This window comes from Simochromis diagramma, unplaced genomic scaffold (genome assembly GCF_900408965.1).
Source record: "Simochromis diagramma unplaced genomic scaffold, fSimDia1.1 OVJJ01000618.1, whole genome shotgun sequence".
Lineage (NCBI taxonomy): Eukaryota > Metazoa > Chordata > Actinopteri > Cichliformes > Cichlidae > Simochromis > Simochromis diagramma.
The window spans coordinates 7,927,362-7,943,671 of record NW_024387423.1 but is presented as its reverse complement, the minus strand read 5'-3'; the positions used below and the strand labels follow the sequence as shown (position 1 = coordinate 7,943,671).

Genomic DNA, 16,310 nt, shown 5'->3' with positions numbered 1-16,310 from the left:
TGCACAACATCTGAATTTAAATGTCCTGAAACTTCATGTTTCATTATTTAAAGCAAAATGCTTCTCACATGTTCACATCCTTTGATCCAAATTTATTGGGTTTTGTCCTCAAACAAGTATAAAATATAAATCTTTTCTAAATCAACCTATCAAGCCAGAGCCTCAATAACAGCTGGGATTTTAAATTAACATTGCACACATTTCATGTCTCACAGCTGCTAGCTACAAGCTGAGGAGTGCAGGGACCACAGAGAGTATTTTCAGCCTTCTACAGCAACACTGGAGAAACAATCACACACACCAGGATTAATCAAAGGTCATCACAGAAACTTTAAGTTAGTGGAAATGTTGGTTCCACAGACGCAGAGTAACACTGATTTCAACTTTGTAAAAGCCTCAGTAGGTCAGTTTCATTCAGAGAATCTTCTCCAGTCAAAGCCTATCAGGAGATTATTTACAGCTATAGGAGTCGGTACCGCAGTTAAATTTAGGAGCGATATATTGAAATGGCTTCAAACCACTGGTTAAAGTGGAGCGTACATGTGTTCGTCCTGCATTATCTGTGTCTGTGGAGAAACAACTGTAACTAATTACATCCAGACACTGTCATGAATCAGCAAAAACAGATCTGAAGGTACACAGAGTACTGATGCAGAAAAGAAAACATTTGGGATCCAAAGCAAACCGCACCGACATGAAGGAAAAATCTGATCAGAATACAGAAGGTAAAAACTTTACAGTGAGATTCGAAAAAAATCAATTCATGTCCACAGTTATTTTCAAATCTGACAAGGTGTATTTTCTAAAACCAAAAAGCTGGCAGCTGTAGAGTGAAAACATCTGGATTGCTTTAAGAAACATTCAGCTAACTACCTTTAAATACAGAAAACAAGTGAGGACTATAGCAGAAGTACAGCAGGTACAGATATGACATATGAGCGTAATAGGACCGCAGGTAAACTACTCAGATCACAACGTTAGCTTTTAGCTCTACAGCACAAGGTTAACTGGGATACGTGATGAATGCTGGATATAAAATCATAACTCAGTGAAAAGACACGTCAGCCTCGACATAAGCTACACATCTGTGTATTTATAGCCTCAAGAACTGTAAGACCAGATTAGACCAGAAAACATCTTTGAACAGCTGCTAATGGGACCACATCACTAATATTTATTGATGATGTGACTGCTGACAGAATTAGTAGAATGAATTTTAAAGTCTACAGGGTTGTACTCTCCTCTCAGATACACTCACATGCTGTAAAACTGTACAACCATTAATACAATCCTTTCTTTAAATGCCTTAACTTAAAGCTGAAAGTCTGCGCTTACATCACATCTAGATTGCTTGATTTAAAATCAACTTGAACTGTGGTGCTGTACATAGGCACTAACACAAAAGAAAAACATGCCAGTGTCCAGATATTTATGGTTCTGGCTGCATGTTTATAAAGTAATTTAGGATTAACATTTGAGCCCGAGCGATCAATACTGGTCAATGTTAATGATTTGCTGACCTACTGGTATCAGCATTTATATTTAGCCAATAAAAACTAAAATGCAAAGAAAAGGCAGGAGAACCAATCATGTTATGAGTCTTGACGTTGCACAGTTTGTCCACCAGAGGGCACTCTCAACTTCCCATGTTTATAATCTGCACTGTCATTTTATCATAATAAGGACTTATTAATAACTATGTATGTTCAGAGAATGTTTACGTTCGATTTTCTATGTCTAAGAGAAAACAATACTGGCTCATTAGTTGTGTTCTAATTAGCACCTCAAATATGAACACACTATTAGCAAGCACAATTCATTCAAACATTAATCCAGCTGACTGCATGTCTTTTCTCTTGAGTTATGATTCTACATTTTTGCAAAGTACCAAAAAGCCACTTGTGCACAGTGAACTCTAAAACTGATTCTAATTAAAAACACTAATCTATTGTACATATTGAGCCTGTCTTGCTAACAGGAAGTCCACTGTTGACTGGATAGAGTTGCAATGACAGTTTTCATAGATAGAAACATATAAAAACCATTCAAAACAGATCGACTATAATAATGAAACAGCACACTGTAAAAGACTGTGGGCTGGATACCTGGGGGCAGCATGAAGCCTAACCTATAGACTAAATTGAGTACTGACTGCCATTTTGTACCATGTATAGACATTAGCATATGAGATCATAAATGCTTAGAAAAGAGCACAAAACGGCTGCACTTGGGGTGTTTTTTAAAAAAAAAATGTTGTGCAAAATAGAAATAAGTCATTAAAATAAGCCCCTCTAAACTAAAAGTAGCTCAAACTTAGCAAATATTCCAGTGATTTGAGCAACATTTTCAAAAGAAAACAGGTCCTCGAATCGCATTTTTAAGCTACATTTTCAGTTTAACCAGGATGAGGCTTCTACTGTGCCAAGTATACCAACCCCAAATATGTACAAATGTTGTTTGTCTTGGTTATTGCATGCAGTATTAGACAAAAGTATTCTTTAAAACGGTGACTCTGTTATTTTCATGACCAGGCACTCGTCACATGATGACCAAACAGATAAAAGGTTTCAGCTGGATTAAAGCTAAAGATGTTGGAAATCTAACCGCAGTGACTTCTAGTGCGACAAGTGCCCGGGGATACGTTCTAAACACTATCAAAATTCAGAACTTCGAGGTGTCTGTTTAAGGACTTAGAACTGAAGTTACCAATGTTAGCTTCAGTGTAGCTAGGCATCTAACAGCGTCAGCAGAAAGCAGAGCTCGCTCATGCATCATCATTAGTTTGAACAATCCTTCCTTAAGTTTACTGATTTCCAAAGTTGAGAGTTGGTGAAATTCTGTTCAAAACAAGCGACGAGCCACGTAGGCACAAAGGTTAACCTGCAAAGCTTCATCGGTTTCTCTCTCCTGTCAGTGAAGAACAGCAGTCGGGACAGTTCGCAAAGAGTTTGAAAGAGTCAAGAAAACAGAGAGTGGAGCTTTATTTGGTAGTCTTCTCGCCGCAGAGGGAAAGCTGTGCCACGTCTTCATCACAACGATTCCTCCGATGAGAGAAAGCAACTTTATCCAAGAACGTCTTTTAGTTTTCCAAAGCGTTTTTCAGTTTTCAGTCCCTTTGCCTCTGTGCCTCCTTACGCTGCAGACAATTTACCGAGACAGAGAGCCAATACGACGCCGCTAATGTTTACACCTTGGGAAGTGCACATCATGTAATAGTCACTTATTTGACAAACAACACAGGAGGAGAGGGGTAAAGCAGCGGGCAGGGGCGTGTAGAAACAAGAGGGAGACACGGGAAACGGTTCCCTTGATTTAAAGCAACAACAGGATTACAAGACATATAATGCAAATGCATTTTCATACCAAGAAATCTTGAAAAATTGGGCTCAAATTGTGCAATTTAGTGAAACAACATGTTGGGTGATTGTTCTATTATTTTCAGCCATATAAACATCCAACTATGAAACAAATATATTATTAAAAAAGTGATTAAACTGGTAACATTCCAGGTTAGTACAAATAAAAAAAAGGCAAAACACTGGTTCAGTTTGTAGTCGTACAAAACAGATTTGGTCTTCCATTTCATGGAATTAAATGAGATTAAGGTGCCTAATCAGTATTTAGTCCACTATGAACACAAGTGGACAAAGTGCATTGATTTTTAAAGTTTACTTTAGGTGCTTCAGGTTTCTCTCTTCAGTGCAGAAAGGAGTCAGATTGTTATTTGAAATACTGCCTAACTGTTTTTGCTTTTATTTTTCTAAAGTACAAGTCAGAGCCATCGTGATTCACAGGCCTCATATCATTGATGTGGTGCTAACTGCAGTCTTGTTAAGGTGAGAACTTGCTTTTATTTGCACGATTTTAGGGAAACGTACAGGTCACCACTAGTAAAACACTGCAGCAAAGTTTTTGCGTCTGTGTTGTTATTTCACTGGAACCAGAGGTCCATCTCCCAGTGGCCCTTATTTAGTGCACAAATGGTGCCTTTGTAGCTCACTGCCCAGAAGACAACACATTCAACTTCACATAAACGCTCTCATTCTCATGATCTACACAAGCCCCTTTAAAAAGGTCAGAACAGATCACAGGAGGTGTTTTATCAAAAGGTGAAAGCAGTGCATATTAAACGCATTCTTTCCCATCCGACCTGTAGGTGTTATGTTAAAAATCTATAAGAGTAAAGAAACAATGAGCAAGTATAAAGGGAAGACTTGAATAGACATCCTGTGTTATTTAATGCCTGGCCTTGGCATTCATTCAGCATTAAGGTACTTTTTTCTCATATCATTTCACACAGATCATCAAATTCATGTCAGCTCGAATAACCTGCTGATTCTCTTGATCTGCTCTTCACAGGTGCTAAAAAACAGGTAAAATGAAATCCCACAGTCATGTGCTGGTTTCACTGGATACACTGCTCAGCAGTGACATCTAGCTGCAATACATTTTCAAGCACCTTTTTAAGTACAACTGCTCAGAGGAGGGTGGGCATTCACAGAATTACAAATTGATATTTGAATTCAGGCCCTTGCTCACAACTTATCAGACACTCCTTCCAGAAGAAAAGCAGCATCAGTGTCTGAAAGGGGGCAGCTTAGTAGCTTCATTTAAGCAGGCAAGGAGTGCAAATTAGAAAGGAGCAAAATCTGTCGTTTAGACAGTTTGTTTCCTTTAAGAAAAAAAAAAAAAAAAAAAGGGTTTAATGGATGTGTTTGGATTCAACATATTTTTGGATACCTATCTCACTGACAGTTGTCATCCTCAGCTCAGCTTGAAGATTGTATTTCACGCCATTCCTCTTTATAAACATTATGTAGGTGCTGCTTTATAAGCGTTATCAAAGTTTCACGTGCCTCTGTGTGGGGTCGGATTCTTGTTTTCACCTTAGTTACAGTGAGAGATTGAGCTAAAGCTAATAGTCCGTGTCTTAGTGTCACACAGACGTGACTCGGAAACAGCTTGAAAAGCAAATGAATGTGGAGAACTACACATGCAAATCAGTGGATAAAAACACTTGGTCTAGCTAACTGCCGTCCAGCGTCGATTCCTCCAAACAGTATTTCTTGTAACATTCAGTTAAGCTTCACCCTGCTTCCCCACAATTGCTAGTCTTCAGAAACGGACAAAGATTTCTTGACGCTGCGTGATGGCTCCCAAACCTCACTGTCGTCTGTGTCATCACCATCCTCCTCCTCGTCCTCCTCCTCATCTTCTTCATCTCCCTGCCCTGCGCCTGTCTGCTCGTCGGTGGCCATTGACTCTCCCTGCGTCTCCTCTCCATCCTCCTGTGTTCCTTCGTCTCCATCAGTCCTCTGTGCGCTCGGTTCCAGGAAAGGATCTAACCCCACGTCCAAGCGTCGCTGCACTTCGGCGAACCACTCCCTCACCTTTCGACAAACAGAGAAAGAGGAGGTCGTGACCTCAGAAGGTTATTTCTCAGCTTTGAGGTGGTTGAAAATACTTTCACTTTACTAGTGAGTGTTAATGACATGAAGACCAGTTAGGTCCATGCAACCCTTAGTACGTTTTCTGTAACAATCCTGATTATCTTTTAACTAGTTGCACAGAGACACAACCCTAGCCTCAGGGGGTCACAAACTACCATAGTGCTGGTCCAGGATAAATGGAAGGTTTGCTTCAAGAAAGGAATGTGGTGAAGAATCTGTGCCAAATACCAAATCTGTGTCAAATAAAGTGGACTCATTCATTGCGGTGACCCATGGAGAAATAAGAGAGCAGGCAAAAGTACTTTAACTCATTATCTTTTGACTAAATATACATTATTGGGCCACATCTCTTAATCTTTGAATTCAGCTTTTTTCCAATGTCATTGCAGCAGATGTACAATATCAAGTAACTAGCATGACAAAGGGCCTTTATAAACATTTGTAAAAGAACAGGTTGTTCTGCAGAGATCACTGAATTTATGCGTAGTGCTGTAATAGGATCTCGTCACTGAAAACATTTCCAGATATTTCTAGGTACAGTGTTTCACAATCAGTGGTAAGTGGTAATACAGCAAAGTGGAAGTGTTTAGGAACCACAGACACTCCGCCGTGAAGTGAAAGTTACAGAGCGCTCTGCTGACTCAGTAATTGCAGAGATCCAAACCTCCTTTGACATTAACATCAGCATCCCAGTGTCGACTGGGAGCTTCATTGCACTAATTTCAATAACTGAGCAGCTCCTTTAGATGTTCCATGTAGGTGGCCCAGTATTTTGTCTATACAGTATACAGCGGTCCCTCGCTATAACGCGGTTCACCTTCCGCAGCCTCACTGTTTCGCAGATTTTTTTTGTGCAATTTTGCATGCTTTTTTTTAACAGCGCATTGTGTTCTGCGTCCTGATTGGCTGTAGATAGAGCTGGGCGATATAAGATTTTTTCATATCACAATATGCTTTTTTCATTCCAGGCGATAACGATATATATCACGATATAACCCAAATAACTATATTTGTAAGATTTAAATGTGCCGTTGCTCACAAGTAAAATGTGAAATAATCAGCAGCTTGTTTTGATTTAAATATTTATTTCCCATAATAAGTTCAACAGGGTAGATGTACTTAAAATGAGGCTTCAGTTTAGGCAAAATAAAGGCAAATATTACAAACTACACAAAAGGGAGCCGTTAAAGCGTTTAAGTTTCAAAATAGAACAAACAAAACAGACTACTAAATTGTCAGTTCCACTTAGAAACAAAATATTAATTCTAAAAATAAATCTTAGTTTGTTTTACAGAAGAACAGACAAAATTGACTAACTTATTTAATATTACTTTGGAAGCGCTGTCTGAGAGACATGTTTATGTCCAAGGAGTTGGTAACGAGGATCCATTACCTTAATTAGCTGCTTGAATCCTTCATTGTCGACCGTGTTTATTGGTAGCATGTCTTTAGCAAGACAGTAAGCTATGGCATTCGTTATGTTGCTATGTCTCTTAGCTTTTTTGTCATATGGTAAGACGCTGGAGAAAGCCGACTCAATTGACTGTTGCCGCTTCTCAGGGATTCCCCCTGGTTGTTTTCGATGATGAATTAGCGCTTTCAGTCAGAGATTGAGCGTGCTCTAGTGGGTGGCACTGCTTCAGGTGATAAAAAAAAAAAAGGTTTGTTGTATTTCCAGACTTTGTGGGAACATGCTTTCGGCACAATTTACAGTGGGCGTTACTCTGTTTTTTGTCAGACTTCAAATAGCCGAAATACCTCCACACTACGGAACTTCTCTGGCCTTTCCTTTCGACAATCTCTCCAGCATTGGAACCGTCATCTGTGTTCTCTTCGGTAACTTGGTCACCCAAGCTCTCGGTTGATTTTTCTCTAGTCAGCACACTCATTTCCTCCATTACCCGGTCGGCACGGCGGCTGGCTGCTTCCCAAACAAGTACACACGTGCGGCTTGGCACTTGTGCTCACAAGTCACGTGACGTGGTTCGGCTCTGCGCTACTTAACTTGGATTGGCTGTTCTTTTTTTTTTATAAGAGAGGAAGAGAGAGAGAGATGAGGTCTATCGCAATAGTTTCATTTTTCTATCGAGAAAAAGTTATTTCGCAATACATATCGTTATCGTTCTATCGCCCAGCTCCAGCTGTAGACCACTGTCAATCAATCTCCTCTGTGCCGTGTCTCCTGTACAGTACAGAATGCGTTCAGCTTGTCGAATTTACACAAATCTTCGATCGCTAGCAGTGTGACTCTGAAGTGCTGCACTGTATGTTTGTAAGTTTTCTCCCCAACAAACACAACAATGCCGATAAAACGTTTCGCACCGCAAAGGCAACCGCGGGTGCCTTTGGTTTCATTCTATAATACTGATAGTGTTTAAACAAGAGAGAAAAGTGTCTGAGAAATGTGTATAAAGTGTGTAGTGAGGGGTTTTACAGCCTTACAAAATCTATAATAACTGTAAAAAATAAAGTTGGCTACTTCGCGAATTTCACTTAACGCGGGTTATTTTTAGAACGCAATAAACGAGGGACCACTGTATACCAAATCATCTCATAAGGGTTTTTTTTTTAGGTAAAAACAAAGTATTTAAAAACCAGAATGTCAATAATACAGAAGCTTATCAAGCTCATAATCCAACACAGTCCACAGGCTACTGTAATGAGTGAAGAACAGAAAGGAGTCTAAGGAGCTTGAAAAAGAAAAGCGTCTGGACTTTTTTAAGTTGCTTGAAGACGTTTCACCTCTCATCCGAAAAGCCGCTTTTCTTCCCAAGCTCCTTAGACTACGATGACCTGGATGACTGAGAACCTTCACAGACAAACAGAAAGGAGGTTACAAGTTTTTCTGTTACTATACTAACTAAATTGCACAAACTAAAGATAATTAAACTAAAATTAATTAAAATCTACAAGAATGCACACAAACAATCATATTCATGGTTATGGGCACTTTTCCCAAAAATTACTACTCCACCTAGGGCAGGGGAGTCCAACTTCAGGCCTCTAAAGGCAGTCTCCTGCAGGTTTTAGATATCACCCTTGGTAAACACACCTAAATCAACTGACTAGTTCATTACCAAGCCTCCGGAGAACTTCAAGACATGTTGAAGAGGTAATTTAAATCAGCTGTGTTGGATCAAGGAAACATCTAAAACCTGCAGGACACCGGCCCTTGAGTCCTGGAGTTGGACACCCATCCCTAGGTGGTGTAGCGATTCTTGGGAAACGTGTCTATAAAACTATAAATACAACCCTGACACTGAGCAGAATTTAGGTGAAGACCTTTTAAGTGATCGCTGTGCAAGTTTCTCTAAAATCTGACCAATATTTATAATTCTTGTGAATTGCACTATGAAGGACGGATGGACAGATGCCTCACCATTGCATCCGTCCATTTGGCTGGATGAGCTAAAATAGGAAGAGATTTTAAAGAAGAAATATTGTTCAATTCTGCAGTTATTATTGTTATTATTATTATTTTACTTTCCTCACCTAAGAGGAAAGGTGGTCCTAGGAGTTACTTGTTCTTACCTGTTCATAGCTCATGTTGGTCTTGGTGACAAGCTCGTCCAGATCTTGCTCATTGAGGAAGTGGTGCTTCAAGTAGTACTCCTTCAGGATCTCCTTCCCAGTCTTGAACTTCTTTGATGGGGTTGGCCTGTCGACATCCGAACTTAAAGAGGTGGACCTTCTTGGCTGCTTCCTGGTTCGGGATCGTCCCCACCCACGATTTCGTCCACGTCTTTTCCGACTGCCGCTTCCCAGTTTACTCCCACCTCCGCTGTTTGGTCCTTCGATGTTGCCACTTTGGTATTGAAAGAACCACTTCAGGTTTCCGTTCTTCCAGGAATACCGAGAGTCTCCGAACCAGCTGACAATGTAGGAGCGAGGAAGGCCGCTTTCCTCTGCCAGCTGATCGTACTCCTCTGGTGTGGGCCACTGGGTCCTAACAAAGGCACTTTTCAGAATATGGAGCTGCTCCGGAGTCTTTTTACTCTTGTCCTTAATGTCCTTCTTGTTGCTGCTGGGCAAATGCTTGGTGCGATTCCCAGGAGGAGTTTGACTACCTTTTCGAGATGAGGAGGCAGGAGGTGAAGAAGAGGCCGTTGCTCCTGTTCCTCCCCCTTCTCCTGCTTTTGCTCCATCTGTTTCTATTTTTCCTCCTTCAGAGGAATCTGGAGACGAGGTGCTGACGGATGGCATTTTTCGTCTCTCGGTGAACCAGGCGTCAATTTCCCTCCGTGTCAGTTTAGTCTCCGTCCTCAGACGGCTCAGCTCTTCATCTGAAGGTGTGGTGTTCTTCTCAAAACTCTCCTCCAGCACCACAAGCTGCTCCGGCGTCTTCTCCTTAAACTTCTGCAGAGTAAAGTCCGGAAACGGGTTCCACGTTTTGGGACGGGTCTCCTTCTCCTTCACGGGAGGTGTACGTGGAGGATGGGGTGATGTCGGGGTCTCGTCGCTGGAGTCGATAACAATGGTGGTGTTAGCAGCGCTGCTACATGTGCCCCCGCTCCTACCACCTCCGTCGTGAAACACGATGACGTGGCTGTTCTTGGAGTTGCGCTGGTTGTACCTGGTGTCACTGAACCACTTTTTGATCTCCCCTTTCGTCAGGTTGGTAAGTTTCATCAATCGGGCAATTTCAGCATCTGTGACAAAGTGGTTCTTCAGGTAGCTGGCTTTCAGCTCCGCCAGCTGCTCTTTGGATTTCTTAGGTCGCATGCTGAATGTGTCAACACTGAGGGCTGAGTTCTCCTTAGAGACAGAAGGAAAAGGTTACATTTTATTTACATTTTTTTTCTCCAACACAGTTCTAGCTGAAAGAAACACCACGAGGTCATTTTTGTGTACTGATTATAAAGCCATTAAAGGTTCTTGTTGGTAGCACGAGCTGTAAGTGCTTTCCACACCTGTGGTGAAAGAGAGGGAGGCTGGATAGTGGTAGCCCGCTTCAGCTCACTGTTTGTCAGGGTGGGCTGGCAGGAAACTCTGCTGGAGCTCTGGGACTGGCTAGGCAACCCCGCCACTGTCAGGGTGATGGGACTGGTCACTGGAAGGTTGCCTCCTGGGCCAACCTACATAGCATCAGAAAAAAAAAAAAATAAGGGACAGAGATGTGATGTTTTGTTTAAAGGGAAAACGTGTTTATAAAACAAAAGTGTTTTTTTAAGTGTTTAACCGCTGTAATGTTTTCATGTACTTGTGCTAGTGGCTTTTTTGGCAAGACTCCAATTCCCATCTCCTCTCATGTCTGGCTAAAGACCAAAATCAACAGAGGTCAGAACATCCAGCTCACTCAGAAAGAATTCAGTTCTCACACACCAAAGTGAGAGTAATAATTCACCTATTTGTTCTGCATTCATTTGGTATAAGAGGCTCGATTCCAGAGATGCAAAGCAACGTCAACATTGGGTGTAAAAGCACGAGAGAAGTCTGTGTGTCCATCAGTACTGTTGTTTCTGAGTGGCTAATTTAGTATTACTGGAATTCAGAATTCAATCGCAGCCAGCTTTTATGGAATTGGTTTTTCAAACAGTTAAAGTGATGTGCTCATTTTCAAATCGTCACTGTGACATCGACAGGAAAGCTATTCATATGCGCACACCTTCTTAGATGGATTTGTAATTGATTACTCCTTTCTATGCATTACATTACTACTCATTCAGACTAGTTCATTGTACCTGAGACAAGGTGAAAAGCTGAGAAGCCCAAGCCAGGTTAAGGCTGGGTCAAATGTAACACGTGTTTTTTCCTTACCTACCTGTGTGAACACGAGGCCAGGCTGGCCCACTATCTGGCAGGTCTGAAGGATGGACTGCAGGCCGTTAGCAGCAGCCGACAGCTGGTGAGCAGGTATGACAGTGATAGTCTGAGGCACAGTGTGCACCGTGCCATTAAACTGCTTCCTCCTGGCCTCTTCCACTTCTTCTGGAGTCCAGCTGACACCGTGCTTCAGCCTCTGAGCTGAGAACCACACCTGCGACACAGATCGAGTACATCTGACTCTAATATTTTGTTTTAAAGTGTACTTTAAAACAGTCCGTTTGTAGATGAAAAATGGGAATTCCAATTGAGGAAGCTTTTCACTTGTAAAACAACAAGTAATACTACACTACAAAAATGTCCATAACACACAAAAGTAATTATCAGTAATGAGCCTCTGAATTCCTTACTGGTGACTCACCGATATATCAGATTTTAGTCCTACTTACTTAAATGTGTGAAAAATATTCAAAGTAAGAACTAAGAAATCATGAAAGCTTTATGAGGAGAGGTACCTTGATCTGTTCCTCTGTGAACTGTGTCTGTGCTGCCAGGCTGCTGATCTCAGCCATGGAGGGGTAAGGGAACTTTTTATATGTGGTGCCCAGCAGAGGGTTGGTGTCCATAGCGGCACTGTAGGAGGGGATGCTGCTAAGTGGAATCAGCAGCTGGGGCTGAGCTGCTGCTGTGTTTTGCTGGGCCTGGAAGGCAGAGAGCACCTGGAACAAAGACAGAGAGGGATGGAAATGAGAAATGTCATCCATGCAGAGCAGCTAAAGGAGAGATGGTGTCCAAGCTCTATTTGGCAGGCTTCTGACCAGCTGAAGTGTTCCTGAACGAGGCAATGAATATTTATCAGCTGAAGGGCTGCTATTACGCTGTTGATATTTAACATTACAGCAACCCTTTGTCCAAAAGCTTGCAGCAGGTTTTAGGTACAGACCGCTGCTGGGTCTCACCACATGCATTAATTGCTCACAGGCACTGGTAAAATCGGAATTCGTACAGCTGTAAAACACATGACATTATATAGTGTCTCTACCTGTGCCAGACCAGCAGGCAGGACTGTGGGATTTAAAATGGATGACTTCCTCTGCTGTTCAAACTGAGGGGTGATCAGCAAGCCGCCTCCCCCGAGCTTCATGGAGTCGTGCATGAGCATCTCCACAGGCGTCATCGGCCCCGGAGGAGCTTCAATGGGTTCCTGCTCCCCACCCAACTCTCCATCGCCACCTCCTCCAAAAGCCTCCGCTGCCTCGTCTGCCGATTTCAGGGACACAGCGATTCTCTTGGGTTCAGATTTGGTCTTCATCCTCATGATCGGGGTCTTGCTGAGAGAGATGGCAGCAACTGCAGCGGGGTCTGCTCCCCCCTCCTCAGGGGTGTCACACTGTTGCTCGTGGGTGGGCTGGTCGCTGCTCAGATCCTCAGGAGGATTTGTAGTGCTGCTTTTCAGTGACGGACCGACAGCCTCTCTGTTGTCTACAGTAGATACACCAGGTTCATCTGTAGTATAAACAGTAACAATAATGCAGCATTCATTATTTACAGCACATCTGTGTATACTAAGTATATCACAGGTTTGTCAGGTGAGAATGAGACCAAGAGTCTTACCTGAATCTGGTGGAACAGGAACAACAACTACAGCCTGCCCCAGCTCCTCTGCAGTCAGCCCCTCCTCCGTTCCCTCCTTCACCTTTCCCTCCTCCTCCTCCCCAGCGTCTTCCTCCTTCGTTTTCTCTGTTTTCTCCTCCACCTCTTCTTGCTCCTGCTCAACCACATCAGAGGGCACCACCATGCAAGGTGTGGTGGATTTCCGGCGGCTCGACATTGTCAAACCAAACTTTTTACTTCTCCGGCAAAACTAGATGCGTGGCAGAACTGCCGAGACTCACATATCGCAAGCAAACGTGCTCCCACTTTAAAGTCCTTGAATTCTGTATTTCTGTTGAAAAACACACACACAGACAAAACAATTATTCAAATAATCTGCCCACTGTTGCTTAAGCGTTCCTGTTGTTGTTATCAAATCTTTCCTTTGCTGCCAAAGGTAAGAAACTGTGTGTGGGACAGGAGTTCAGTTTTCAGCTGTGTATTTGTTACTGAGTTGAGTGTTTTAAAGAGGCACGTAGGGAAGGGCATTACAAGTAAGCCCAAGCTATTTAACCTGAGTGAATGCAGGTTTAATTAATTACAAAGCGTAATTACGCTGAAGGCTTAAAACTCCAACTTATTCTTACAAAATGACTGGACAGGTTTTTATTTATTGTTTCTTTTATTCTTTGTGTTTGATTTTATTAACAAATGACTTCAGGCCCCAGTTTGGACGGGCAATCCTTAGGAAAGCTGCAACACCACAGTCTGTAACATTCGGCGAGTGTGCTATTTTAAGAACAGAAGCTTAATGATTGCCTAAATGTCATGCATTTAGGAGACATCTATGAACTGGAGCTACACATGCTGCACTAGCTTTGTACAATTACCACCTTCAGGATATGATTCATAAAACCCACATAAGACTTTCACTTCATCTTTAAGGCTTTTACCACTTAACTAGCAGTAAAGGTGTCAATGACGGTGGGGTTAACCTCTGATACTGTTACCAATTTCAGTTTAGAGCATTACTATGGAAGCATGCTGACTGACAGCAGTCACTATTTAAGATTAAACAATCACCCAAACAAATCATTGATTAACACAGTGAGTTCCACCCTATGCTGCAGATGAAGTCCCCATGAGGTGATTTCTTTTTTCATCTCGAATGAAGTTATTCATTATGTTCATTCATCATTATACTGCAATATGTGTCTTTAATTACTTGATGTGTGATGTGACTTAATGATGATGTTATAATAGTGAGACAACTAGGCCAGTTAAGTTATATTTTTACATAGTGCACTGCACAGGCTACGAACTGCACAGTCCTTCAGATGATGATGTAACTGCATGAAATTGTGAGGCGAAACTAAAACTTGATCAGCTGAGTTCTCTGCCTCCTAAAGTCATCACAGACACTTGTGAATTTATACCAGAGACATTAAAAGAGAGATACTGCAACAGCAAACATGGTGCTACAAGCATAACTTCAAAGAGTGAGAAGATTGTTAAAAACAAAATCTCATTTTAAGGCAAATTCAGCTAAATTTTAAGCATTTTTTTTTTATTATCAGATTTGATGAGTGATTTGATACATGTGGTATATTTGACCGTTGAAAACAAGCAGCATTCAGACAGTGTATGTCACATGTTATTAACAGGTTATTATTAGGCTATTAATAACAGGTGTTAGGTAACAAGAAATAATCATACAGGACTTAAAAGGGGCCGCATCCTCATATACAGTCACGTGAAAAAATCTGAACAAGCAGAGACTGGATCTGCTTTGAAACAGTTAAAGCCAGCTGAAGAAGATATTCAAATAAATGACAGTAAATTTACATTTAGATAAACAAAGGAGATCCATAAAATTTGAGTCAGGTGTTTGAGATTAGGTGTCGGTGATAACAACCTTCTTCGGAAGTGACAGTGAGTTCTGTTTTATTTAAACTTTGACATCTGTGATCCTGAAGTGTGTGGCATCATCCTGTCAAGGTCTAAAGAGCCTTTTGAGGCCTTCAGAATACATCTTGTAGTTGTGGAGACTATAAGTTTGGCAAGGGCTTTTAAAAAGACCGCTAAAATGACTTAAATTAGTCAGATCAGGATATATTAAAGCAATTATGGTAGGGGGATCATATCATAATCTATTTCATTATTTACATCTCGCTTTAAGGCACAGATTTCCTGCTCAAAAATAATATTTGAATTCACTTTGCATGTGTCTTTGCGAATTAAGAGTTCAATTTAACAGCTTATGGATGCCAGGTTGTTGACTGTGACACAAGTGCTACAGCAAATAAGCAAACATTTTCCTCTAACACGCCTCTGCACACGCTTTGAGCCAACTTCTCCTGACTTGTTGCTGGTAAAGTCACCCTAACAGATTACACAGAGGTGTGGACGGCATGCTACGCTGCTCTGCCATCATGCGCTCATTTGCATCAACTGTTAGCAACTCAATAATGTGGAGGTGTGAGCTAGCTCATTCGTTATAATTATTAATGCCACGTTCAAGCTACGAATTATTAAACAAAATATGGTTAGTTCGACTCTAAGGCATCCGACACGTACAAAGAAATGGGCCAACTAGCCAGTGTTAGCCGGGCCAGTCATAATTATTGATCACGTCTGGCGGTAAACTTACTGGAACTACTGAAATGTGCACTGTGTTGCTACCAGGCTGTCGAGACAAGGCGAGGAGTGATTTCCTGGGTCTCAGCAGAGCAGCTCTCAGCTCCTCTCTGGTGGTATCTGTCGGCGTCTCTGCTTTCCCCCGGCTAACCGCTCAGACCCGAGCCTGGCCCGGGACCGCAGCAGCGTTAACGTTATCCGGGCAAACGGGTCTCCCCAAACCCAGCCGAGGGACGCAGACAGACAGACGGACCGGTCTAACGGCTACGGCTGTCGTTGGCAGATGCTGGAAAACACCGGACATCTCCCTCTCTCCCCGTCGGAGCAGGTTACTTCACGCCAAAGCGGGGGCTTCTTTGTCAAAGTTGAACCACCGAACGAACGCACGGGAGTTACATTCATACCGTGCTGTTTGCTGACCCAATTCTCTGATTTTTTTTTTAACGGCAGATTTTTTTAATGATCAAACGGCGTCATCATTCAATGTAATACGTCCTGACGTCATTCCTCGGCGACTCTCTCTGTGCTCTTAAAAATTTTGGGGAGAAATTTTAGGCTACAAAATGCCCAATTTAACAGCACTACAGTGGACTCGGTGTGAGCTTGTTTTGGCCGTGATATCCTTGGAGAGTAACTGCGTGTCAAACAGCGTGTGCTGCGGGCCGTAAACTCATCATTTCCCCGATCCGGCTGCGTGCCAAAATGTCCTTACATGACCTGTCAGGGCACGATGAGAAGCTACTTAAGGACAACACTGACAATGCAGACTTTCCTTTCAACACACGCGATACTGTGTACAGTTGCTGTTCAGGCTTTTCTCGTGATTATTTTCACTTTTGAAAAAAAAAGGGCTATTATGTAAAGAGC

At 42.0% G+C, this 16,310-nt stretch overlaps 1 protein-coding gene across 2 annotated transcripts; it reads right to left on the bottom strand.

Annotated features, from left to right (window-relative positions):
* Positions 1-2,244: 2,244 nt before the first annotated feature.
* On the bottom strand, positions 2,245-16,230 carry LOC120722359 (zinc fingers and homeoboxes protein 1-like). Of its 2 annotated transcripts, XM_040013349.1 has the most exons (9): positions 15,457-16,230; positions 12,828-13,158; positions 12,256-12,719; positions 11,729-11,932; positions 11,212-11,427; positions 10,361-10,525; positions 8,982-10,205; positions 8,830-8,858; positions 5,295-5,390 (listed from the first exon to the last, which is right to left on the bottom strand). In XM_040013349.1, the coding sequence occupies exons 2-9, from the start codon at positions 13,042-13,044 to the stop codon at positions 5,387-5,389; spliced, it is 2,523 nt and encodes an 840-aa protein (XP_039869283.1). In that variant the 5' UTR covers positions 13,045-13,158; positions 15,457-16,230; the 3' UTR covers positions 5,295-5,386. The 2 variants fall into 2 exon arrangements, with proteins under 2 accessions (XP_039869282.1, XP_039869283.1); XM_040013348.1 differs by lacking the exon at positions 8,830-8,858 and having other exon boundaries at positions 2,245-5,390; positions 15,457-16,229.
* Between the last annotated feature and the right edge of the window lie 80 nt (positions 16,231-16,310).

Coding starts and splice junctions, on each gene's coding strand:
- LOC120722359 (XM_040013348.1), bottom strand. CDS start 13,044: ATGTCGAGCCGCCGGAAATCCACCACACCTTGCATGGTGGTGCCCTCT. Junction 11,933..12,255: donor TGCCTGCTGGTCTGGCACAG/GTAGAGACACTA, acceptor TCTTTGTTCCAG/GTGCTCTCTGCCTTCCAGGC. Junction 5,391..8,981: donor CCAACATGAGCTATGAACAG/GTAAGAACAAGT, acceptor GTTTGTCGAAAG/GTGAGGGAGTGGTTCGCCGA.